General features: G+C 43.5%; 1 protein-coding gene across 3 annotated transcripts in view; it reads left to right on the top strand.

Annotated features, from left to right (window-relative positions):
• FOCAD (focadhesin) overlaps positions 1-26,468 on the top strand; it is a 364,090-nt gene that overhangs the window by 252,342 nt on the left and 85,280 nt on the right. For all 3 annotated transcript variants that reach the window (XM_073542693.1, XM_073542692.1, XM_073542694.1), the window contains 3 exons: positions 16,322-16,363; positions 19,583-19,691; positions 24,075-24,191. In XM_073542693.1, the coding sequence (XP_073398794.1) occupies positions 16,322-16,363; positions 19,583-19,691; positions 24,075-24,191 (268 nt within the window). The remainder of the gene's footprint in view (positions 1-16,321; positions 16,364-19,582; positions 19,692-24,074; positions 24,192-26,468) is intronic.

Here is a 26,468-nt window from a genome sequence, read left to right as displayed (position 1 = left end):
CCCATTTTGGAAATTATACCCCTTTGTGAATTTATCTAAAACTGTAGTAATGATTTTTACTCTATGGGTGTTTTCCAGAAACAAGCAGCCGTGGCGTTGCTGAGTGAAAATTACAAATCTGCTATTCTAGTGCCTGTACATTGTAGTGCCCAGTACGTTTTGCCCAGCTCGTGCTTCTGGAGACATGAATTCGTAAATTAGGCAAGCCAAACGTGTATGCTAAAGGTGGCTTAGGCACATTGGGGCTCAGAAACAACAGGGCATTTGGTTTGGAAGTGCAAAATTAGCTGGATTTCTTTTGGGGCGCTTTCCAGAGCCTTTGTACTACCAGTAACATGGAAGCCCCCTATTTTTCTGTTAATGGATGACGAACCTGAGTGTGGATTTGCTTTATTTTGTGTATTGAGTTAAACCTTTTAGGCTAGTTTCACACTTGCTTTTTTTTGCAGCGCGTTTTTCCCGCAAAAAAACGCATTGAAAAAACGCATACAAATGCATACAGATGCTGCGTTTTTTTCAAGCATTTTTATGAGCATGCATTAAAAAAACGCAGCGTTTTTATGCGTTTGTATGCGTTTTTAGTGCGTTTTTACCGCGTTTGCGTTTTTTCCAACATTAGGTGGCCCCTCACACTAACCCAAACCATGACTTTACTAACCCTAACCCTAACCCTGACCTTAACCAAACCATACCCTGACCCTAACCCTGACCCTAACCCTAACCCTTAACCAAACCATACCCTGATCCTAACCCTGACCCTAACCCTAACCCTTAACCAAACCATACCCTGATCCTAACCCTTAACCAAACCATACCCTGACCCTAACCCTGACCCTAACCCTAACCCTTAACCAAACCATACCCTGATCCTAACCCTAAACCCCCTTAACTAACCCTAACTCTAACCCAAACCCCTAAATTCCATTGTCTAAATGGTAAAAAAAAAAACGCATGTGCAAAAAAACGCATACATAAGCATGCCAATGCGCACATATGCTCACCATAGACTTATAATGGGTGTCTTGCTGTAAAAAAAACGCATTGCGCGCGCATGCGTTTTTTTGAGGCAAGTCGGACGCCCAAAAAATGCAACAGGTTGCATTTTGTGCGCCCGAGCGCATACCGCAAAAAAACGCATGCGCGGAAAAACGCGTACAAACGCATGTGTATGCGCACATAAGCGCATCCCATGCAAAGTATAGGAAAAAAAAACGCATGCGCTATTTAGCGCTAAAATACCGCGAAAAAAAACGCAAGTGTGAAACCAGCCTTATTGAGAACATTTTACATAATGTTTGGGACCACATTTATTCGGTGCTATACGCTAAGCTTACATTGGGGTTTCCCTCTAAATCTCCAAGTGACGTGATTCAGACGAAACCACCGAGGGATCCATTCACTATAATAAAGCTTCAGTTACTCAGGACTCCGTCTGGCTTCTGTTCAGCGGTGTCCTTCTTTTCAGAAGTGCACAAAACTATGGCCAACCGCACTTTTTTAAAAATTCAATTTTTATTGAAAGGTTAAATTTTCAATTACAAAAACACAAAAAAAAAAAAAAAATAACTAGGACAATATCAGCATCAATATATCATAGAATATAAGTATAATGTCCAATAAAACATCAAGTTATTGGAAGGAAAAGAAGGGAAGAGAACATTTTAACCCCTTCCTGACATGTGACGTACTATCCCGTCCATGGGACCTGGGCCCCTATGCCCATGGACGGGATAGTACGTCATAGCGATCAGCGGCGCTCACGGGGGGGAGCGCCGCTGATTATCACAGCTGACACCCAGCACTATGTGTCAGGGGTGGTCACGGACTGCCCCAGGCACGTTAACCTCTGGTACACTGCGATCAAAAACGATCGCAGTGTACCGGGGGTTTAGGGAAGCATCGGCAGGCAGGGGGCTCCCTCCGTGCTTCCCCGAGACCCCCTCCTTCCTTGCAGGTCCCCGGATCCAATATGGCAGCGGGGACCTTCGGAGGCCTGCAGGGAGCCGGCTTCCTCACTGCCTGCAGAGCGCAGGCATGAGGAAGCCTGTTGCACTGCCTGTGTCAGATCGCTGATCTGTCACAGCGATCTGTGATGTGTCAGATCAGCCATCTCACACATGACAGTGATGTCCCCCCTGGGACAGTGTAATAAAGTTAAAACAAAAAAAAAAAGTGTAAAAATAATTTATAAAAAAATCGCTAAATAAATTTAAAAAAAAATTCCCTAATAAATTCATTTTTTGGAAATAAAAAAACCAAAACAATAAAAGTACACATATTTTGTATCGCCGTGTCTGTAACGACCCACCCTATAAAACTGTCCCATTAGTTAACCCCTTTAGTGAACCCCTTAAAAAATAAAAATAAAAAACAAAGCAAAAAACAATGCTTTATTATCATACCGCCGAACAAAAAGTGCAATAACGTGCGATCAAAAAGACGGATATAAATAACCATGGTAACGCTGAAAAGGTCATCTTGTCCCGCAAAAAATGAGCCACCACACAGCGTCATCAGCGAAAAAGTAAAGTTATAGCTCGCAGAATAAAGCGATGCAAAAATAATTATTTTTTATATAAAATTGTTTTCAATGCATAAAAGTGCCAAAACATTAAAAAATTACATAAATGAGGTATCGCTGTAATCGTACTGACCCGAAGAATAAAACCGCATCATCAATTTTACCGCACGCGGAACGGTGTAAATGCACCCCCCCAAAAGAAAATCTTGAATTGCTGGTTTTGTTCATTCTGTGTCCCAAAAATCGGAATATAAAGCGATCAAAAAATGTCACGTGCCTGAAAATGGTACCAATAAAAACGTCAAGTCGTCCCGCAAAAAATAAGACCTCACATGACTCAGTAGGTCAAAATATGGAAAAATTATAGCTCTCAAAATGTGGTGATGCAAAAACTATTTTTACAATAAAAAGCGTCTTTTAGCGTGACAGCTGCCAAACATAAAAACCCGCCATAAATAGTAAATCAAACCCCCCTTTATCACCCCCTTAGTTAGGGAAAAATAATAAAATTAAAAAAATGTATTTATTTCCATTTTCCCACTGTCACGGCCGCCACCGATACTCACCTGCAAGGTCCTGTGCGCACCCGTTCCCTGGCGCGTCCCCGCTCCTGACCTCCGGCCTCTCCGACATCGGTCCCACGCTCCTGTGGCCGGCGCTCTGACTACACCATGTGACGCGGTGGCTCCGCCCCCAACATGGCGGCGCACATCGTCTATTTCTGGCCGGCGTCTCCCCAGGTAAGACGTCTGTGTATCGTTCCCGGGTCGCTGTCCTTTTGGCCAGCGCTCAGTACGCTCTCAGGCCCTGCATATTCCCTTTGCATTGCTTAGTTAGTGTTTCTGCTGTCTCTCTCTGTGTTCGCCATCCCGGCGGTCCTGGTTCCCCCTCGCCTCTGGTGCCTTCACCTCTCTTTGTCCCTGCCGTCCTTTCTTTGTGCTTGCTCTCCTGTGTCCCTCTTGTCCGTGTACTCTCTTACCCCTTTTCTCTTGCAGCCTCCAGCCACTACCAGCTCCGAACCCTCCAAGTCTCTGCGTTTCTCTGGCTCCTCCCGCTGTCTCCCGTACCGCTGCTCCGCTGACTCTCCACCCTAGTTCCCCTGGTGCTCACCCAGTCGCCCCTTTAGCTCCGGCTGTCACGGTTCCATCCCTTGTGGGTCTGCCCCTAACACTACCTGTATAGGGGGTGGCTCCACCTGGTCCAGCTCGCCCGCAGGGACTCTGGAGCCGTGACCCAGAGGGTCCACTCCGGGTTACTCTCTTTATTTTGCCATCCTAAGCACATTCCGTAACACCCGTTAGGGTTAGAGTTAGGGTTAGGGCTAGGATTAGGGTTAAGGCTTTGGTTAGGGCTGAGATTAGGGTTAGGGGTGTATTGGGGTTAGGGTTGGAGTTAGAATTGGGGGGGTTTCCACTGTTTGGGCACATCAGGTGCTCTCCAAACACTACATGGCGTCTGATCTCAATTCCAGCCAATTCTGCGTTGAAAAAGTCAAACGGTGCTCCTTCCCTTCCAAGCTCTGCCATGCGCCCAAACAGTGTTTTACCCCCACATATGGGGTATCAGCCTACTCAGGACAAATTGCAAAACGTCACTACTTCCCTTCCGAGCCCCGACGTGTGCCCATACAGTAGTTTTCTCCCACATATGGGGTATCAGGGCACTCAGGACAAATTGGACAACAACTTTTGGGGTCCATTTTCTCCTGTTACCCTTGGGAAAATAAAAAAATTGGGGATTAAAAGATCATGTTTGTGGAAAAAATATGATTTTTTAATTGTACGACTGTACGTTATAAAGTTCTGTGAAGCCCTTGTGGGTTCAAAGTTCTCACCACATATCTAGATAAGTTACATGGGGAGTCTAGATTCCAAAATGGGGTCACTGTTTAGGTATATCAGAGGCTCTCCAAACATGACATGATGTCCAGTCTGAATTCCAGCCAATTTTGCATTGAAAAAGTCAAACGGCGCTCCTTCCCTTCTGAGCTCTGCCATGCGCCGAAACAGTGGTCCCCCCACATATCAGGTATCAGCGTACTCAGGACAGATTGCAAAATATCATTTGCAGTCTAATTTCTCCTGGTACCCTTGGTAAAATAAAAAAATTGGACCTGAAGTAATTTTTTTGTGAAAAAAAGTTAAATCTTCATTTTCTTTTTAAACATTCAAAAAATTCCTGTGAAGCACCTGAAGGGTTAATAAACTTCTTGAATGTGGTTTTGAGCACCTTGAGGGGTGCAGTTTTTAGAATGGTGTCACTTTTGGGTATTTTCTATCATATAGACCCCTCAAAGTGAATTCAAATGTGATGTGGTCCGTAAAAATAATATGGTGTTGCAAAAATGCGAAATCGCTGGTCAACTTTTAACCCTTATAACTTCCTAACAAAAAAAAATTTTGGTTCCAAAATTGTGCTGATGTAAAGTAAACATATGTGAAATGTTACTTATTAAGTTTTTTGTGTGCCATATCTCTGTGATTTAAGGGCATAAAAATTCAAAGTTGGAAAATTGCGAAATTTTCAAACGTTTCGCCAAATTTCCATTTTTTCCACAAATGCAAGTTATTTCAATTAAATTTTGCCACTAACATGAAGTACAATATGTCACGAGAAAGCATTGTCAGAATCAGTGGGATCCATGGAAGCGTTTCAGAGTTATTACCTCATAAAGGGACAGTGGTCAGAATTGTAAAAATTGGCCCGGTCATGAACGTGCAAACCACCCTTGGGGGTAAAGGGGTTAAGCTATCAGTACTACAATTATGAAGTTACTAAAGTCCAATGGAAACCATTGTGAGGTAGCGCTGTCATTCAAGTAGGGGATACTCGCTCAGCAGCCACAAAACCAAATCCGGCACAGTTTTTCATAAAGCATAACACAGTCCATGCGGTCTATTCCTCCTTCATAAACCCATAGAAGCAACATAAACAGCATTACAGCATAGTGTCCATTATAGCTTCACTCTGGTTAAGCCTGTGGTCACACAGGTTACTCAATGTCCATACTCAGGCTCTTCAGCCTCATCATTATCTCACCCACGTCAGGGTTTCCTCATGGCTGTTTCCCCACGCTGCAGACATCCACTCTCTTCTCTGGGACACTCAGACGCTGGCAGCCATGACACACAGCCACTCCACAGGCTGTTAGCTTCTCCTGGCGGGACCTTCCACACTGGACCAACCGGGTCCCAACATTCACCTCATGTGACCTATCCTGGCCAGCTTATATGGTCCGTAGCCACGCCCACCGGGTCACATGGCTATGACCTCATCACAGATCCTTCACACACACATATACACTTTACAATAGCGTTAATAAACACACCCCCTGGGAGGGTTTGGAGGTAACTAGTTCCTGACACATTGAACAAGCACCTCAGCAGTATCACTACTGATTAACACACACATAAATCTCCATCTCAAGGCCACACACTTTGAGATACATAACGGTCATTCCGTATTTCGCCATTCATCCACTCTCCTGGGACATCCAAACAGCGCCCCACAGTGGTCACTACACCACACCATACATAGTGCAGCCAGGCATTGTACCAACGCGACGCACAATCCAGACAGAGAAGAGACGCATCGGGGAAAAGGGTGGGTCACATCAGTCTGATGGAAGACGGTAGGCATTGGATTCCTAGAATTTCAATCCAGTCTTTTTATACATGCCTAAAAAGACTGAGACCAACGGATCATGGGCCAGACGGCATGCATGTGTCTCCATGTGCCTCAATATAGGGAATGTTTTGCCAGGGGTTCTGTTGTGAGTTCATTCTCTGGTTCACCAGTTGTGAGTTCTCCTTCCGGACTCCCTCTGGTGGTAACAGGAGGTAGTGAGGCCGATTTGATCGGTGGAGACCTGCCACCTGAGAATGAGGATGACGATTGGACCTCAGGAATCTCAGATTGGATTTAAGACAGCCGACGCCCTATTCAGTTGCTGGTGATTCCTTCTGGCTTGTTAGCTCTTGGTTTTCTGCTCTGTTCCAGTCATCTAAAGCTAAGTTTTTCTGCTAATGTTCACACTTGATTTTGTTGGTCTATTCAGTTTTTGTGTGGTCAGCCAGCCCCGGCTGGGGGCTGGGCTGAATTTCCACTCTTATTTTTCCGATATGCTTTTTGTTCCTTACTAGTTTGGCCTCTTTTTGCTCTGTCTCAGAATATTTGTCTCAGAGTGCTGATATAGTGGGAGAAGTCTAGTGACTTCAGGGTTAATTTTGCTATCAGAAGTGTTGGACATTATTTTTGTAGGGTTTTTTGCAGGTTGCAGACAGTGTCTTTCCCTTTCCTTTCCTTTCTAGTTAGTTTGGGCCCCATCGTTTGCTCAGCCTATTTTCCTGCCTGTGTTTGTGCTTTCATCTTGTTTCACCGTCAATACATGTGTGGGGGCTGTCTATTCCTTTGGGGTCTTCTCTGGGGCAGTTAGTTTTCCCCTTTTCTTGCTTTAGGCTTATTTAGTCCTCCGGCCGTGCCGAGGCGTATAGGATCATCGTAGGTACGCTCCATGGCTGCTGCTAGTTGTGCGGTAGGATCAGGGATCTGCAATCTGCATAGATACCAACCTCTCTGGTTTTCTGTGACTTAGCTTGTTTTGCTTTTTTCTCCTCGGTGACCCATTCATAACAGAATCACCAGCCATACAGCAGATTCTAGGGTACTCAAAAGCAGGAAAAAGTTGTTAAAAAAGAAAATAATTTTTTATTTTTTTTTTATTTTACCTCTTTTTTCTCTGGGGCCGTAGGAGAACTTTTTTTTTTCTTTTTCCTAATGGAGATTAAGCAATTGTCTGATCGTGTGGAGCAGCTTGCTGCTGAAGTGCAGGGAATTTCCACCTACCTCATTCAGTCACATGCTGCTGAACCTAAGATCCCTACTCCTGATGTGTTTTCTGGGGATCGGTCTAAATTTCTGAATTTTAAGAATAATTGTAAATTATTTCTGGCCTTGAAGCCTAGCTCGTCGGGGAGCTCTGTGCAGCAGGTTAAAATTGTCATCTCCTTGCTGTGCGGCGATCCCCAGGATTGGGCTTTTTTTCTGACACCTGAAAATCCTATTCTGACTAATGTGGATGCATTTTTTCAAGCCTTGGGGTTGTTGTATGATGAACCTAATGCTGTTGATCAAGCTGAGAGAACCCTGTTGGCATTAAACCAGGGTCAGGATTCTGCAGAGTTATACTGTCAAAAATTCCGAAAGTGGGCGGTCCTTACTACATGGAATGATAGTGCATTGGCAGCTCTCTTTCGGAAGGGGTTATCAGAGACCATAAAAGAAGTTATGGTGGGATTTCATGTTCCCTCTGGTCTGGATGATTCTATGTCATTAGCCATTCAAGTTGATCGGCGTTTACGTGAACGTAAAACTACACGGGAGGCGCTGCCACCTTTTGAACAAACGTCTGAACCTATGCAATGTGATGGGGTTTTGTCTAGGGCGCAACGTCAAGAGTTTAGAAGGCGTAATAAGCTGTGTTTTTTCTGTGGAGACGTCTCTCATACTATTTCTGTCTGCCCTAAACGAGAGAAACGTTTTGCACACACATTTGCTGTGGGCAGTGTACAACCTAAGTTTCTTTTGGCAATTACTCTGATCTGCGCCTTATCCACGTTTTCCACGAAGGCTTTTGTGAATTCGGGTGCAGCGTTGAATCTGATGGATTTGGACTTTGCTAAACGTGGTTTTTCCATGACGCCTCTGCTGACGCCTATTCCTTTTAGGGGTATTGATGCTACTCCTTTGGCAGAGAATAAACCTCAGTTTTGGACCCAGGTGACAATGTGAGTTGCCCCAGACCACCAAGAAAATTGTAAATTTTTGGTGCTGCATAATTTGCATGATACTATTGTTCTGGGTTTTCCTTGGTTGCAAACTCATAATCCAGTTTTGGATTGGAAATCTGGGTCTGCGGTGAGTTGGGGTTGTCAGTGTGTTCTTAGGGACGCTCCTGTTTTCTCCACCTCTCCTCAGTCTCATGATATTCCTGATTATCTAGCCGATTTTTCTGATGTATTTAGTGAGAGCAAGTCTGCATCTTTGCCTCCTCATAGGAGTTATGACTGTGCAATTGAGTTGATTCCTGGGTGTAAATTTCCCAAGGGTCGGCTTTTCAACTTATCAGTACCCGAACATGATGCTATGCGATCCTATATTAAGGAATCATTGGAGAAGGGTCATATTAGACCATCCTCGTCACCTTTAGGTGCTGGGTTTTTTTTGTGGCCAAGAAAGATGGTTCATTAAGACCGTGTGTTGATTATCGTTCCCTTAACAAGATGATGGTTAAATATCAGTACCGTTACCTCTGATGTCTGATTTATTCTCCAGAGTTAAGAGTGCCTGCTGGTTTACTAAGCTTGACCTCAGGGGGCGTATAATCTTATTCGCATCAAGCACGGGGATGAATGGAAGACGGCGTTTAATACTCTGGAGGGACGTTTTGAGTACCTGGTGATGCCTTTTGGGCTCACTAATGCCCCTTCTGTCTTCCAGTCCTTTATGAATGATATTTTCCGCGAATTTGTGGATAAGTTTTTGATAATATATCTGGATGATATTTTGATCTTTTCTAGTGATTGGGATTCTCATGTGGAACACATCCGGACTGTGTTCCGGATTTTGAGGGAGAATTCCCTGTTTGTTAAGGGATCGAAATGCCTCTTTGGTGTACAGAGGATTTCATTTTTGGGATTTATCTTATCTCCATCGACTATTGAAATGGACCCGGCCAAGGTACAGGCCATTTATGATTGGGTTCAGCCTACTTCTTTGAAGGCCCTCCAGAAGTTTTTGGGTTTTGCTAATTTCTATCGTAAATTTATAGGTAATTTTTCTGGTATTGTCAAACCACTGACTGATCTGACCAAGAAGGGTGCTGATGTGCTGAATTGGTCTCCTGAGGCTATCTCAGCATTTCAGGAGCTTAAGCAGAGGTTTACTTCAGCTCCAGTTTTACGGCAACCTGATGTCTCACTTCCATTTCAGGTGGAGGTAGATGCTTCTGAGATTGGTGCAGGAGCTGATTTGTCCCAAAAAGACCCTGTGACTTCTAAGATGAATCCTTGTGCCTTCTTTTCTCGAAAGTTCTCCCCATCTGAACGCAACTATGACATGGGGAATAGGGAATTGTTGGCCATGAAGTGGGCATTTGAGGAGTGGAGACATTGGTTGGAGGGAGCTAGACATCAAGTTGTGGTCCTCACCGATCACAAAAATTTCATATATCTGGAGTCGGCCAAACGCTTGAATCCTAGACAGGCTAGATGGGCCTTATTTTTCATGCGTTTTAATTTTGTGGTCTCTTTTCTTCCGAGCACTAAGAATGTTAAGGCAGATGCCCTTTCTAGGAGTTTCTTTGCCGATTCTCTTAGTGTGACTGAGCCTACTACCATCCTAGGTGAAGGAGTAGTTCTTTCTGCCATTTCGCCCGATTTGAGATGCGCCCTGGAGGAATTTCAGGAGGATAAACCTGAGCGTTGCCCTATGAGAAAATTGTATGTTCCTGACCAGTGGAGAAAGAGAGTGATGTCTGAAATTCATTGCTCCGCATTGGCTGGTCATCCAGGTATTTTTGGTACCAGAGATTTGGTGAGTCGGTCCTTTTGGTGGCCTGCCTTATCTCGTGACGTCAGGAATTTTGTACAGTCCTGTGGGACTTGTTCTCGGTCTAAACCCTGTTCTCGTTCTAGTGGGTTGCTGATGCCCTTGCCGGTGCCCAAGAGGCCATGGACCCATATCTCAATGGATTTTATTTCTGATCTTCCTGTCTCTCAGAGAATGACTGTTATCTGGGTGATTTGTGATAGATTTTCGAAGATGGTCCATCTTGTACCACTCCCAAAGTTGCCATCTTCCGCTGAGTTGGTGCCCTTGTTTTTACAACAGGTGGTTCGGTTACATGGGATTCCGGAGAACATTGTGTCGGACAGAGGAGTCCAGTTTGTTTCCAGATTCTGGAAAGCCTTTTGTTCCAATCTGGGAATTCAGTTATCCTTCTCCTCCGCGTTTCATCCCCAGACCAATGGACAGACTGAGAGAACAAACCAGACCTTGGAGTCTTATTTGAAATGTTTTATATCTGCTGATCAGGATGATTGGGTCTCATTTTTGCCCTTGGCCGAATTCGCACTGAACATTAGAGCTAGTTCTGCCACTTTGATATCACCCTTTTTCTGTAATTTTGGGTTTCATCCTCGATTCTCTTCAGGGCAAGTGGAATCTTTGTCCTGCCCAGGTGTGGACACTGTGGTTAAGAGAATGCAGCAGATATGGGACCAAGTGGTGGATGAGTTGTCACTCTCTCAGGAAAAGGCCCAGCGATTTTCCAACCGGCATAGGACCATTGGTCCCCGGTTTAAAGTGGGTGATATGGTTTGGTTGTCGTCTAAGAATATTCCTATGAAGGTTGCATCTCCTAAATTTAAGCCAAGATTTATTGGTCCTTATAAGATTTTGGAAATTCTTAATCCTGTTTCGTTTCGATTGGCTCTTCCAGTTACGTTCAAGATCCGTAACGTATTTCACAAATCTCTGTTGAAGAGGTTTGTTGAGCCAGTGGTGCCTATGGCAGCACCTCCTGACCCTGTGTTGGTTGAAGGCAATGTGGAATATGAGGTAGAGAAAATACTGGATTCTCGTTTGGTTAGACGGAGACACCAGTATTTGGTCAAATGGAAGGGTTATGGTCAGGAGGATAATTCTTAGGTCTCTGCCTCTGATATTCATGCCAATAGATTGGTACGTGCTTTTCACCGGGCCCATCCTGGTCGGCCTGGTGGCGTGGATGAGGGTTTGATGACCCCTCCTCTAGGGGGGGTACTGTTGTGAGTTCATTCTCTGGTTCACCAGTTGTGAGTTCTCCTTCCGGACTCCCTGTGGTGGTAACAGGAGGTAGTGAGGCCGATTTGATCGGTGGAGACCTGCCACCTGAGAATGAGGATGACGATTGGACCTCAGGAATCTCAGATTGGATATAAGACAGCCGACGCCCTATTCAGTTGCTGGTGATGCCGTCTGGCTTGTTAGCTCTTGGTTTTCTGCTCTGTTCCAGTCATGTAAAGCTAAGTTTTTCTGCTAATGTTCACACTTGATTTTGTTGGTCTATTCAGTTTTTGTGTGGTCAGCCAGCCCCGGCTGGGGGCTGTACTGAATTTCCACTCTTATTTTGCCGATTTGCTTTTTGTCCCTTACTAGTTTGGCCTCTTTTTGCTCTGTCTCAGAATATTTCAGAGTGCTGATATAGTGGGAGAAGTCTAGTGACTTCAGGGTTAATTTTGCTATCAGAAGTGTTGGACATTATTTTTGTAGGGTTTTTTGCAGGTTGCAGACATTGTCTTTCCCTTTCCTTTCCTCCTTTCCTTCCTAGTTAGTTTGGGCCCCATCGTTTGCTCAGACGATTTTCCTGCCTGTGTTTGTGCTTTCTTCTTGTTTCACCGTCAATACATGTGTGGGGGCTGTCTTTCCTTTGGGGTCTGCTCTGGGGCAGTTAGTTTTCCCCTTTTCTTGCTTTAGGCTTATTTAGTCCTCCGGCCGTGCCGAGGCGTCTAGGATCATCGTAGGTGCGCTCCATGGCTGCTGCTAGTTGTGTGGTTAGGATCAGGGATCTGCAATCTGCATAGATACCAACCTCTCTGGTTTACTATGACTTAGCTTGTTTTGCTTTTTTCTCCTCGGTGACCCATTCATAACAGGGTTCCATCTGAATCACTTATTTCAGAAACTTACGCATAAACCCTGTGAGATCCTATTTAATTACCGTATATTGGGGACAACTTTGGGGTAATTTTTTAATTTTACTTGAATGTATGTATTTTTGGCTGAAAGGCATCTTTGCAATACAGTTTTATTGAAAAGGTTGCTTTTATGTTATGCAGCTTCTGTTTATCACAGTACATTGCCAGTGTCAGAATGAATTAACTTTGAATTTATTAGTTAGCTCTCCCTCTTTTACTACATTTCTATCTCACCCACCCCTCTTTCCTAGCTCTCTGTATTTCCCTCTGCATCACTAGCAAGGCAAAAAATTATCAACTGGTGCAAAGCCTACCAGGCAAAACTATAAACCTCATTACATCCAAAAAAAAAGGATGAATGCAGCACTCCAAAAGTCCAAAGTATGTTGGTTTATTGACCCATCATGTCAGGGTTATATATATATATATATATATATATATCTACCTCCCCTTCCCCACTTTTAGTATCTCTCTCTTACCCCTTTTCCTCTTACTATCTCTTTATCTCTTCCTTTCCCTTCTTTTCTCTCCACCCACATCTCTATCATCTTCCCTCTCTCCATAGAACTATCTACAGGTGCTTCTCACAAAATTAGAATATCATCAAAAAAATTAATTTTTAATTTCTTCAATACAAAAAGTGAAACTCATGTATTATATGGAGTCATTACAAACAGAGTGATCTGTTTATAGTATTTATTTCTGTTAATGTTGATGATTATGGCTTGTAGCCAATGAAAGCCCAAAACTCATTATCTCAGTAAATTAGAATAATTAGCAAAAAACACCTACAAAGGCTTCCTAATTGTTTAAAAATGTCACTTGGTCTGTTTCAGTAGGCTCCACAATCATAGGGAAGACATCTGACTTGACAGATGTCCAGAAGGTAGTCATTGATACCCTCCACAGGGAGGGTAAGCCACAAAAGGTCATAGCTAAAGAAGCTGGCTGTTCACAGAGTGCTGTATCCAAGCATATTAATGGAAAGTTGAGTGGAAGGAAAAAGTGTGGTAGAAAAAAGTGCGCAAGCAACCAGGATAACTGCAGCCTTGAAAGGACTGTTAAGAAAAGGTCATTCAAAAATTTGGGGGAGATTTACAAGAAGTGGCCTGCTGCTGGAGTCATTGCTTCAAGAGCCACTGCACACAGATGTATCCAGGACATGAGCTACAAGTGTCGCATTCCTTGTGTCAAGCCGCTCATGACCAATAGACAACGCCAGAAGCGTCTTACCTGGGCCAAGAGAAAAAGAACTGGACTGTTGCTCAGTGGTCCAAGGTATTGTTTTCAGATGAAAGTAAATTTTGCATTTCATTTAGAAATCAAGGTCCCAGAGTCCGGAGGCAGAGTGGAAGGGCACACAATCCAAGCTGCTTGATGTCTAGTGTGAAGTTTCCACAATCAGTGATGGTTTGGGGAGCCGTGTCATCTGCAGGTGTAGGTCCACTGTGTTTTAAGTCCAAAGTCAGCGCAGCCGTCTACCAGGAAATTTTATAGCACTTCATGCTTCCCTCTGACGACAAGCTTTTTGGAGATGGAAATTTCATTCTTCTGCAGGACAGCACCTGTCCACACTGTCAAAAGTACCAATACCTGGTTTAGAAACAACAGTATCACTGCGCTTGATTGGCCAGCAAACTTGCCTGACCTTAACCCCATAGATAATCTATGGGGTATTGTCAAGAAGAAGATGAGACACAATGCCCAACAATGCAGATAAGCTGAAGAGTGCTATCTAGCAACCTGGGCTTCTATAACACCTCAGCAGTGCAACAGGCTGATCTCTTCCATGCCCCGCCGCATTGATGCAGTAATTGATGTAAAAGGAGCCCCAACCAAGCATTGACTGCATTTATTGAACATATATTTCAGTAGGCCAACATTTTCAATTTTAAAATCATTTTTCAAGCTGGTGTTATAAAGTATTCTAATTTACTGTGTAGTGCAGCTGTGTCCACGCTGTGCAGTGATGAGGCAGTGACCCAAGCCAGTGCAAAACAAAACGTGTTTTAATGTCCAAAAAGAAAAACTCACACAGTGCACAGCACGCTGTAGCCTCTGGATCGCAGCTGGGAAAATCAAATACAGTCCAGGACTGCCGTCATGAGAGACGGCCCCGCCGTGTACGCTGACATACCAGGCTTTAGGCTTCGCTGGCTCTATGTTGCATCACACAGAAAACGCTCTGCACAAGCATCCTACTTGGTCTGCTTCCAAGACCAACACTGACACACCCAAAACCCTATACTGCAGGGTTTATAAAGGAATCTGTGGCCATTGCCACTTGTAAAATCTGGCCCTGGAGTGGGTTGACCCGCCCCACTACCATCCTATAGATCGCTCGAAAAATAAAAGCCCATGCCGGGTTTTTACTGAATAATGCCTTAGCCAAGTAGCCTGACCAGGTCCATGCTCACTCTTATCTCTGCTTTGTGACTCACTGGCATCCTGCTGTGAACACAAGGCACTCCAGCGGGTCTAAAGGCCCCGTCACACTAAACGATGTCCCAGCGATCCCACCAACGATCCGACATGATGAGATCGCTGGGACATCGTTAGGTTGATCGCTGGTGAGCTGTCACATAGACAGCCCCAGCGATCAGGACCAGCGACGCTAAATGCTGGTTTCTAATGTAAACGTCGGGTATCCAGGAGCCGCGTGACTACTGGATACCCGCTGTTTACCTTGGAAACCGGCGTACACGCTGGTTTAAAAGGTAAACATCGGGTATCTAGGAGCCGCGGCTCCTGGATACCCGATGTTTACATTAGCAGCCAGTGTCGCTGATCGCTGGTCTCTCGCTGCCACACGCAGCGATGCATGCTGGGCAGCGGGAGACCAGCGATTAAAAAACGGCCAAGGCCGCTCGAGCACGATCAACGATAACCGGCAGGGGGGCTGGTCGCTGATCCCCGTCACACACAGCGATCTCGCTGGCGAGATCGCTTATGTGTCACAACATCCGTGATCTCGCTAGCGAGATCACTTAGTGTGACGGGGCCTTTATAGGACTCTGTCCTCATCCTGAGGGACACATAGCGACCCTCGCATATGACACCATCCACTGCCTCACAACTGAGATAATGACTTTATGGTGGTCATTGGCTGTAAGCCATAATCATCAACATTAACAGGAATAAACACTTGAAATAGATCACTCTGTTTGCAATGACTATATTATATATGAGTTTCACTTTTTGTATTGAAGAACTGAAATAAGTTCACTTTTAGATGATATTCTAATTTTGTGAGAAGCACCTGTATATCTCTTTCTCTCTCTTGGTCTCGCTCTTCCCTCCTGTCTGTTTCAATATCTTACCTCCCCTTTCCCAATCCCTATCCCTTTTTCCCTCACTTGCCTAAATCCCCCCTTTCTCTGTATTTCTAATTATCTCTCTCCCAACCCTTTTTTGTATCTCTTGCCCCTTTCTCCCTATTTCTATTTGCCCTTTTTTCTATATCCCCCTATCCCGACCTTCTTAATATAAATCACTCTCGCTTGTTTTTTTTTCCCCACTGTGAACACTATTCTGCATCAGATAATTTAAAACAATGAATATCACGTGAATGGTACAGATTTTGGCAAGGAACTGGTATTGTAAGGGATTACACAATAGATGACTGTTGGGACTGATCGTTCATCCAAATGCTATGTCGCCCTACTCTCCCATACCCAGGACCACTCTCTCTGCGAGTGCGCCTGTATTCTTTATGAGAAAGCTTCTGCCACACTCTGCTGGCAGCTTATCTCCTGGAGAATAAAAGGAACTGTAAAGGTAATCAGATATGCTGGATCCATATCTCCCATGATGTTATGTGTCGGAGTACAGTTGGGAGGCTCCATACACCTTAGACTGTGGTTTGGGCCTGCGAATATCGGCGGGTTCATCTGACATTAGTTTAATTTGTACAGGTGCCTTATGTTATGTGTATAATAAATGACCTAGCCTTCAATATTATAATAGATATTTCTAAAGCTAAGTCTTATAAAACTGTCATGTTCTGGATTTCTTTTGGTTGTTGTACCCCAGGAGTAAGCAGTCTGTCTGTTGCATATTACAGGATGAGAGATGCTCTTACTGAAGTCATCCGATCTGCAGTCAAGTAAGCTACAAGACATTATATCATCCTTTTTTTTCTAATGAAACCATACCACAGCACATAGATCTACGAACTTCTACCACGTCTCCCGCATTGTTTTCTGTATTTTCTACTATTTTCTTTGCATATTTAGCTTTTACTTTCTGAGATATCCAACTTAAGGATGAACAAGTCTAGTTATACCAATGTTGTCTGTAAGGTAAGATGTTTCCACTGGCTTGTTAAGAAAGTTATAGATCGCGCTGAATTGTTGCATGGTGAAGACAATTGTGCAATTCTAATCTAACTCTTGACTATTACAGAGTCCCTCCGAGCCCCCTTTAGCGCAGAGTCCCTCCGAGCCCCCTTTAGCGCAGAGTCCCTCCGAGCCCCCTTTAGCGCAGAGTCCCTCCGAGCCCTCTTTAGCACAGAGTCCCTCCGAGCCCTCTTTAGCGCAGAGTCCCTCCGAGCCCCCTTTAGCGCAGAGTCCCTCCGAGCCCCCTTTAGCGCAGAGTCCCTCCGAGCCCCCTTTAGCGCAGAGTCCCTCCGAGCCCCCTTTAGCGCAGAGTCCCTCCGAGCCCCCTTTAGCGCAGAGTCCCTCCGAGCCCCCTTTAGCGCAGAGTCCCTCCGAGCCCCCTTTAGCGCAGAGTCCCTCCGAGCCCCCTTTAGCGCAGAGTCCCTCCGAGCCCCCTTTAGCGCAGAGTCCCTCCGAGCCCCCTTTAGCGCAGAGTCCCTCCGAGCCCCCTTTAGCGCAGAGTCCCTCCGAGCCCCCTTTAGCGCAGAGTCCCTCCGAGCCCCCTTTAGCGCAGAGTCCCTCCGAGCCCCCTTTAGCGCAGAGTCCCTCCGAGCCCCCTTTAGCGCAGAGTCCCTCCGAGCCCCCTTTAGCGCAGAGTCCCTCCGAGCCCCCTTTAGCGCAGAGTCCCTCCGAGCCCCCTTTAGCGCAGAGTCCCTCCGAGCCCCCTTTAGCGCAGAGTCCCTCCGAGCCCCCTTTAGCGCAGAGTCCCTCCGAGCCCCCTTTAGCGCAGAGTCCCTCCGAGCCCCCTTTAGCGCAGAGTCCCTCCGAGCCCCCTTTAGCGCAGAGTCCCTCCGAGCCCCCTTTAGCGCAGAGTCCCTCCGAGCCCCCTTTAGCGCAGAGTCCCTCCGAGCCCCCTTTAGCGCAGAGTCCCTCCGAGCCCCCTTTAGCGCAGAGTCCCTCCGAGCCCCCTTTAGCGCAGAGTCCCTTCGAGCCCCCTTTAGCGCAGAGTCCCTCCGAGCCCCCTTTAGCGCAGAGTCCCTCCGAGCCCCCTTTAGCGCAGAGTCCCTCCGAGCCCCCTTTAGCGCAGAGTCCCTCCGAGCCCCCTTTAGCGCAGAGTCCCTCCGAGCCCCTTTAGCACAGAGTCCCTCCGAGCCCCCTTTAGCACAGAGTCCCTCCGAGCCCCCTTTAGCACAGAGTCCCTCCGAGCCCCCTTTAGCACAGAGTCCCTCCGAGCCCTCTTTAGCACAGAGTCCCTCCGAGCCCTTTTTATTCCCATTCCCAGCTCTTCCTGACATTAGTTTAAATTAGTGAACCCTCTAATCCGTCTCTCTTTTCAGAGACATTCCTGACTGAATCTGGTTGTAAAACATTATCATTTATCACTAACCTTATGGTGAAGTTAGCTATGGGGGAAGTCACTTGTAAAAGTTGGAAGCTAGAACATAGCTGCATGAAAGTAAAAGGGGTATGCTGGTTCCAGCAAGTAAATATTATTCTTTACGTACCATAATATAAAGTTCTACAGGTTTCCAGTATACACCTTTGAATGTTCCAATTTCCCTTGTTTAGAGGGCTTTGCCTTTAAGCAGTTTAGATCAATAGTCAGCACTATTTGGACAGCACTAATCCTATAACTGATAACTCGGCTGTTTGACACCCCTCTTTCCAGGATCCTCTGAGCAAGCATGCGTTCTCGGTAGGGTGAGGGAAGTAGTCCCACTTCTATGACTGACATCTGTGGTAGTGGATATCCTTCTTCAAGAACATAAGGATTGGTCATATTAAAATGCTGGGTCCTGTTCTGAGTCTGCGCCGCTGATCCTAGTGTCTTGTATTTGGTTACAGCGCTGATCTCATGTCGATAGTGCATTAGCCAGTGCAGATAGCATGCAGAGCCACCAAGATCACCGATTGACATCAGCACTGTCAAAGTGACATCAGCACTCCAGTCAATACCAGACATCAGGAGCAGTGGAGACTCAGCACTGGAACCAGGGAAGGTGAAAAGCAAACTGCACCCAGGAACCATGATTTTCTAAAAGGGGACAACCCCTTTAACTCTTTCTCTTTTGAAAGACACATGCACTGATACAAAGTCCTTTGAAGGGCCTGCTATATCAGTATATTTATTTCCACAAGGTTTTCAACATGACCAGAGATAAATGCAAGCTAGAAACTCCTCTACAGACAACCTGGTTCGGGGTGTTCTGTAGCTCTGAGTCTGGCTGGCTCAGTGCGATGTCCTTGGGATGACATGCCATGCATGCTTCTCTAGGAAATTAAATATGCATATTGCCTCTTCAGAGAGGAAGAGGACTTGAACTCTAGTGTCACCTATTGGAAGTAACAATCGTAAAAGTCTGTAACGACCCTTTGACGAGCCTTGCCACATGACTTCGGATAAAAGCCAAACCAGAATCTCAATTTGCAGACACCTGTTTCTGAATGTTTCCCCTCCTCAGTGCAAAGCATGATATCGAATTCCAATAGGTGGCACTAGAGTTCAAGTCTTTTTCCTCTCTGAAGAGACAGTTTGCCCTTGAGATAACATGTGAGAAGTATTAGTTACTGATGACGGGCTATTTATGAATGAGTTTCTGGCTTGGTATTTATCCTTGGCCATATAGGAAGGCTCGTTAAAGGCTTGGGCATTGACTTATACTGTAGCCTCCTCTCCTAGGTGATACTTGTGAAATACTTTCTTCTGATTTACTAGAGAGCTAATTTGCATACTTTTCTCCCATGGAGCATTGTCTGTAAGACTCCAGTCTCTTTTATGCGAGTCATTGCTTCCCCCAGATGCTGATAATGTAGATGTGGATATACTTGATACAATGACGTACAGTACTATTAGATTTAGTTTTCTCACTTATGTTTTCTTGGTATACAGATGTACATTATTGTCTGTAAGATTACAGTCTATAATTAAGTCCTGTGTGACTAGGAAGACAGAAGTCTACTAAAACCTATGCCGATCATATATCCTAATTTTGCTTGTCTCTTTGCAGAGATAGCCCTGTGGTGAAAGGCAATGCTCTCTTGGCACTTACTGGATTAGCAGTTGCTGTATCTAAATATGAAAGCAGCCTTCCTTCAGAAACTGAAGGTGCCCCCGAGGTGTGTCTCGTTCTGTGTAATTATATGTGTAGTTAATTTTTTTTTACTCTTTTAAGGGTAAGTGCATATGTAGTTTTTTGGGTGTACGGATTTTGTTGAAAAATCTGCAGGTAAATCCGCAGGACTTTTGTCCTGCGGATTAGCCTGCGGTTTTGCCCTGCAGTTTCGCACCTCATAATGGATAAGGTGTGAAACCGCAGCGGAATCCGCACAAAGAATTGACATGCTGCGGATTGTAACCCGCAGCAAATCCGCAGCATGTGCACTGTGTTTTTTTTATTTCCATAGGAAATAAAGGTACTGTACAACGCAACAGAATCTGCTGCGGACCCGCAAGGCCAAATCCGCTGCAGATCCGCAGCGTGTGCACATACCCTTAAAGGGGTTTTTGAGCAGCTTTTTGCTATTTAATCTGAGAGCAGCATAATGTAGAAGCAGAGAGCCTGATTCCAAGGATGTGTCACTTGCTCGGTTGCGTGCTGTAGTTTGTGTTTTATCAGCAGGAGATTATGCCTGCCAGACAAGATCTTGCTTGCAGGCCAGTCAGACTAGTCTGTGTAACCCCACTCCCATCACTTGCTGACAATTCACAGTGAGCACAGGAAGCTGCCAATCAGGTGTGTGGGCGAGGTTATGCCCAGCTCAGTATTCTGACCACTGCTACATGTACAACAGGGAAAACAGGGATTTCATCAAAACTACTCCTAGCAGTCCAGTAAATGATACATTGCTGGAATCAAGGTCTCTGCCCCTGCATGGTGCCGCTCTAAGATTACATAGCCAAAACCTGCTGACAGATTCCCTTTAAGGGATCATTCACACATCAGTGATTTTTTTTTTTGACCACTTGGTCCAAGGAAAAAAATCGGAAATGTGAATTACCCCATAGATTATCATATCAAGTGTAATCTGTGGAAAACTGACACCTGAATAAGCCCTAACCTTGAGACTTGTTAGGCCGGGAGCTATTCTTCTGGGCTGATTTTATTAGTGAAATGTACTCCTTAGTATGAGTTGCCAGCATGTGATATAATAAAATTACGGTACACTTTTAGTTGCCTAGTTGTCATTTATTTTTTTTCATAACACACTTTGCTGTTCTGCAATACATGCCATTAAATGCTGCAGTTAATTAAAAAAATAAATGCAGAAATCTTTATACTTTAGAATGTAATGTTAGCAATAAAAATATCCCAATACGTGTTTTGTATGGTATAAATGACATAAATTAGATGGTATGTACAAAGCATTATAGCATAGTAAAGGAATAATAAACCAACTATTCGGTTTTATTCACTTTCATTTTTTTGCTCCTTGACTGAAAAACTTCAAGTTTTGGGGTTGTTTTCTTTGTTTTTCTTAAATATCCGATTATGGTAATATCAACTTTATATAGGTCTTTTTTTGTTTCAGTATAAAAAAAAAAAAAAAACTTTGAAAAAAAAATGTACCATATTCTGTGAATTTGTATTTTTTGGTAGCTAGAGCGGTGTAAGGTCTCGTTGCTTTCGCAGTGAAAGCTGTAGTTTTTTTTATTGGTATCCATTTATGATCCACACAACTTTTTGATCTCTCTTTATGCCTGATTTTGTGGGACGTGAAGCGACAAATGAACAATGATTTTGTCACTTTTCTATTTTTTTATATTTGAGGAAAAGATGGAGGTATTTAAAACGTTACGTATTTTTTGTTTCTCTACATATGTATGTTTAAAAAAAAATAAAGGATTTTTTTTGTAACTTTTTAGTTTATGGGCAATATGCGGCATTGTTTCTCATCCACAAATATATACAGCATTATTGCAGCAGATTTATGAATATTAGTGATAATAGATGTGTTAGTTTAAATGCTGAATCCAGAAATGATCTCCGTTTTTCTCTATCACGTCAAGTTTTTGAACTATAGGATTTTTGTCTTCTCAAAAATATGTAAACTACTGTACCTAAAAGGTTTTTTTTTTTTTTAAATAGTACAAATATGAACAAAAAATGAAATATATAAGAAATAGGCATGACAAATATGTTTTTTAACACTATCATGTTTTTTACAAAGGATATATATATATATATATATATATATATATATATATATATGCAAGTATTTAAGGTAAAAATGTACATTTATAGCTCTTTCTGGAGTGTTTAACTTGAGGACAATCACGTTTGATGCTCCAGCAATAGTCAGCCATCATATGTACATCCCATCTACCCTGGTAACGGTCTTCCATAACCTTCAAATCTTGGTGAAATCGTTCACCTTGCTCATCGCTAACAGCACCAAGATTTTCCGGAAAGTTGGCAAGATGGCAATGCAGAAAATGTAGTTTAATACTCATGTTGCAACCAAGCGCTTTGTAGCTCTCCAATAGTTTCTGAACAATTTCTTTGTAATTACTTGCACGTGTATTTCCAAGAAAGTTCTTGACGACGTCTTTGAATGATAACCAAGCATTCTTCTCAAGATCTGACATAGTCCCGGTGAAATGTTCATCTTTGATGAGCTGTCGAATTTGTGGACCATCAAACACACCAGCCTTGATTTTCTTCAATGGACAGTCCAGGAAGTGCCAACATGATGTACTTAAAACAGTCGCCGTCAGTTGGCAATGCTTTTACAAATTGCTTCATGAGACCTAGTTTTATGTGCAGAGGTGGGAATAGTATATTCTTCCTGTCAACAAGTGGCTGATGTAGAATGTTAGGATCTCCAGGTTTAAGACCAGATCTTGGAGGCCAATTCGACTCAACCCAATGCTTTTCTCGAGCTCTGCTATCCCACATACAGAGAAAGCAGGTATACTTTGTGTACCCACGTTGCTGACCAAGAAGGAAGCAAACCATTTTAAGGTCAACACTGATGATCCAATTGTTTGTGTCATATTTCAATAACTCAATAACTCTCTTTACATCTCCATGTTCTTCACGAAGAGAGACAGAATGCCCAATAGGGACTGCACCAAATAAATTGCCATTGTGTAGAATGACACACTTAAGACTCCGCTTTGAGCTATCAATAAACAGTCGCCATTCATTTGGATTGTACATTGAAAGCCCTAATTCTTGTAGTAAACCAGGAATATTATGGCAAAACACAAAACTGCTGTCACACCGAAAGTACTGCAAAAATGTACTTTCTCTAGTACGAAAGTATGATACCTTCGCTCCTTGTTCAAGTAACTGTTTCTCATTCAGCCTTGATGCTAGTAATTCTGAAGCTTTTTTTGATAAGCCCAATTCACGTGCTAAATCATTTAACTCGTGCTGATCAAATCCCTTACGAACTGAATCCTTGTGACTTTCAAATTCTGCATCATTGCTGTCACTGTGTTCGTCAACATCACTCAGAACTTCTAGAGATGGTAGCTGTTCGAAAACTGGCACTGGAATTTCAGCTGAATGAGGCATTGGTCTGATAGCTGACGGTAGATTTGGATATTCTATTTTACTTTTATTTTTCCTGTTAAATCCTGATTTTTCACTAAACAGAAGTAACAGTCTGTGGAATGACTTTTTTGCTCTCTCCACACCATGGGGATACCAAATGCCAACTTTTCACGTGTTCCTTTGGTCCACATCCGTAAACTCTCGACACACTGCTTGCACACTATGTGAGGGGCCCATGGCTTATCTTGATCACTGAGTTTTACTTTAAAATATGCAAAATATGCTTGTTTGACAAATGCACTGATGTTTGCCCTTTGAACTGGAATGGTGAAAACACCACAAATATAGCAGAAGGAGTCAGGGTTGTTTAGGCATTTACGACGAGAGGAAGAAGGAGCAGACATGATCTGAAACAAAGGAAATATGTACATAAGTAAATAAAACACTGAGATGGAAAGTTACAAGCTTTGAAAACTAACAAAGAAAAAAATCATAAAAGATATATAAATTACAACTAAGCGCCCAATGTAAAGAGAAAAGCTATCACAAATCCTATTTATTCCTACTATGATACATTTTTTGTGTAAAGATATTGATAATTATGACGTATTGGGAGCTGTACACACCTCTCACCACACTGTCTCAGTTGTGACTACTCTTACAAGTTGCCACGTAGCTCTATATGAGTCGAATTGTACTCAGATAACAAGTCTTATTACAGAAATCAGTGCAATTGTGCTTCTATGGCAGGTAAGTTGAGGAGGAAAAACTTGACGTGATAGAAAAAAACTGACTACATTTTTGGAATCAGCATGCCAATTTTAGTATAAATCAGCTCAAAAACCTAACTCAACAGAAAATTTTTTTCAAATTGTTCCCCAGTGTAATGTATAGTATTCTGGGAAAAGTTTTGGAAATGGCCAAAGGTTTCACTATACATTACCCAATATAATGTGTGTGCACATTTGTAATATTCTGTGTTCTGATTCTCTTCCTGCAGGTTGGACCTGATATTTTGCCGACCCACGCATGGCTAGTAATGGTGCTCGATACCTTGCTGAGTATTGTCAGCAGTCAATACCATCCCAAGGGCAGAATCTTTCCTTGGTTCCAACATGTAAGTTTGATGTAAAAGTTTGTGTATTACATTTTACAATGTCTCTAAATTTACAGCACAGCCTTGGGGTTTGACTATTTAGTGTCAGCAGCCAGTCCTAATGCGTTTTTCCACATATTTTAAAGGATTATTCCTATCTTATCCTTCGTCTCGTGGCTGCTGTGTGTGGAAAGGAGGCCACTCTATGTGATCCTTTCTATTGGCGTTCCAAAAACAGCTGAGCACTGTTTGATTGGCTGTTTTCATATGTGCCCATTTCTGGTGTGACGAAATCCCTTTATGGATGCACAATAGCTGTACAATATCTGTTATTCTGGATTATCACACAGTCATTGCACAGTATATAACATTTACATGGAGGATTGTTCTACATCCCAAAAGTCTGCCCGAAAGGCTAATATATAACAAATCTATAACCGTATATGCATAACGAGAGGGATGTGTGTATGCGGACAGGCCTGTCTTGTTTTTTATCTGCTTCTGAGCACATGTCTAGCATTACATATCAATAACCATACATATTTACTGTATTTTTGCTCACAAAACGGCACTGAATGCTTTTTTTGCCTTCCAATTTGCTAGGCATCAATTATATTTTAAAAACTTACACTCTACCTTTGACTCCTAACTTGATGTCCTGCCAAGTCATGAAGTTGGGTTTGTAGAAAATGAGCTGGCAGCTTTCCATTAGGCACTGGTGGGAGAACGTAGCAGCAGATGGCTTGTTTCCTATAGGGGGTTAATTCATTTTAATGAACGATACCAAGACATAAATAACAAGGAAAGACAGGTCCCAGGATACATTGCTTCAAATGCAGCAAAACACCGAGCACCAAGAGGGTTATATTCCATGCAGTCAGCATATATATTCCTATGTTATATTGACTTCCATTCAAGGCCTCAGTTGCCTTCAACATGTTTCTTTGCAGTTAATCTCCATGAAGAAACAAAGACCTTACATAAGATAACACACAGTGGGTACAGAAAGTGTTCAGACCCCTTTAAATTTTTCACTCTTTGTTTCATTGCAGCCATTTGGTAAATTCAGAATAGTTCATTTTTTTTCTCATTAATGTACATACTACACCCCATCTTGACTGAAAAAAACAGAAATGTAGAAATTTTTGCAAATGGTCATATGTATTCAGACCCTTTGCTCAGTACTGTGTAGAAGCACCTTTTGAGCTAGTACAGCCATGAGTGTTCTTGGTAATGATGCAACAAGTTTTTCACACCTGGATTTGGGGATCCTCTGCCATTCTTCCTTGCAGATCCTCTCCAGTTCTGTCAGGTTGGATGGTGAACGTTGGTGGACAGCCATTTTCAGGTCTCTCCAGAGATGCTCAGTTGGGCAGGTGATGAGCAGTGCCTGGTTTTCTCCCCACATACCGCTTAGAATTATCACCAAGGAGTTCTATCTTTGTCTCATCTGACCATATAATCTTCTTTCTCATAGTCTGGGAGTCCTTCATGCGTTTTTTAGCAAACTCTATGAGGGCTTTCATGTGTCTGGTACCGAGAAGAGGCTTCCATTGGGCCACGCTGCCATAAAGGCCCGACTGGTGGAGGGCTGCAGTGATAGTTGACTTTGTGGAACTTTCTCCCATCTCCCTACTGCATCTGTGGAGCTCAGCCACAGTGATTTTGGGGTTCTTCTTTACCTCTCTCACCATGGCTCTTCTCTCACGATTGCTCAGTTTGCCTGGACAGTCAGATCTAGGAAGACTTCTGGTGGTCCCAAACTTCTTCCATTTAAGGATAATGGAGGCCACTGTGCTGTTAGGAACCTTGAGTACAGCAGAAATTATTTTGTAACCTTGGCCAGAGCTGTGCCTTGCCACAATTCTGGCTCTGAGTTCCTTGACCAGTTCCTTTGACCTCATGATTCTCATTTGGTCTGACATGCACTGTGAGCTGTGAGGTCTTATATAGACAGGTGTGTGCCTTTACAAATCAAGTCCTATCAGATTAATTAAACACAGCAGGACTCCAATGAAGGAGTAGAACCATCTCAAGGAGGATCACAAAGTAATGGACAGCATGTGACTTAAATATGAGTGTCTTTGCAAAGGGTCTGAATACTTAAGACCATGTGATATTTCAGTTTTTCTTGAATAAATTTGCAAACATTCCTACATTTGGGTTTTTTTTTCAGTCAAGATGGGGTGCAGAGTGTACATTAATGAGAAAAAAATGAACTTTTTTGAATTTACGAAGTGGCTGCAATGAAACAAAGAGTGAAAAATTTAAAGGGGTCTGAATACTTTCTGTACCCAC

The sequence above is a fragment of the Dendrobates tinctorius genome, unplaced genomic scaffold, assembly GCF_039654945.1.
Source record: "Dendrobates tinctorius isolate UK_male_01 unplaced genomic scaffold, ASM3965494v1 ptg000128l, whole genome shotgun sequence".
In the NCBI taxonomy this organism is placed as follows: Eukaryota; Metazoa; Chordata; class Amphibia; order Anura; family Dendrobatidae; genus Dendrobates; species Dendrobates tinctorius.
This window is presented reverse-complemented; position numbering and strand designations above follow the sequence as displayed.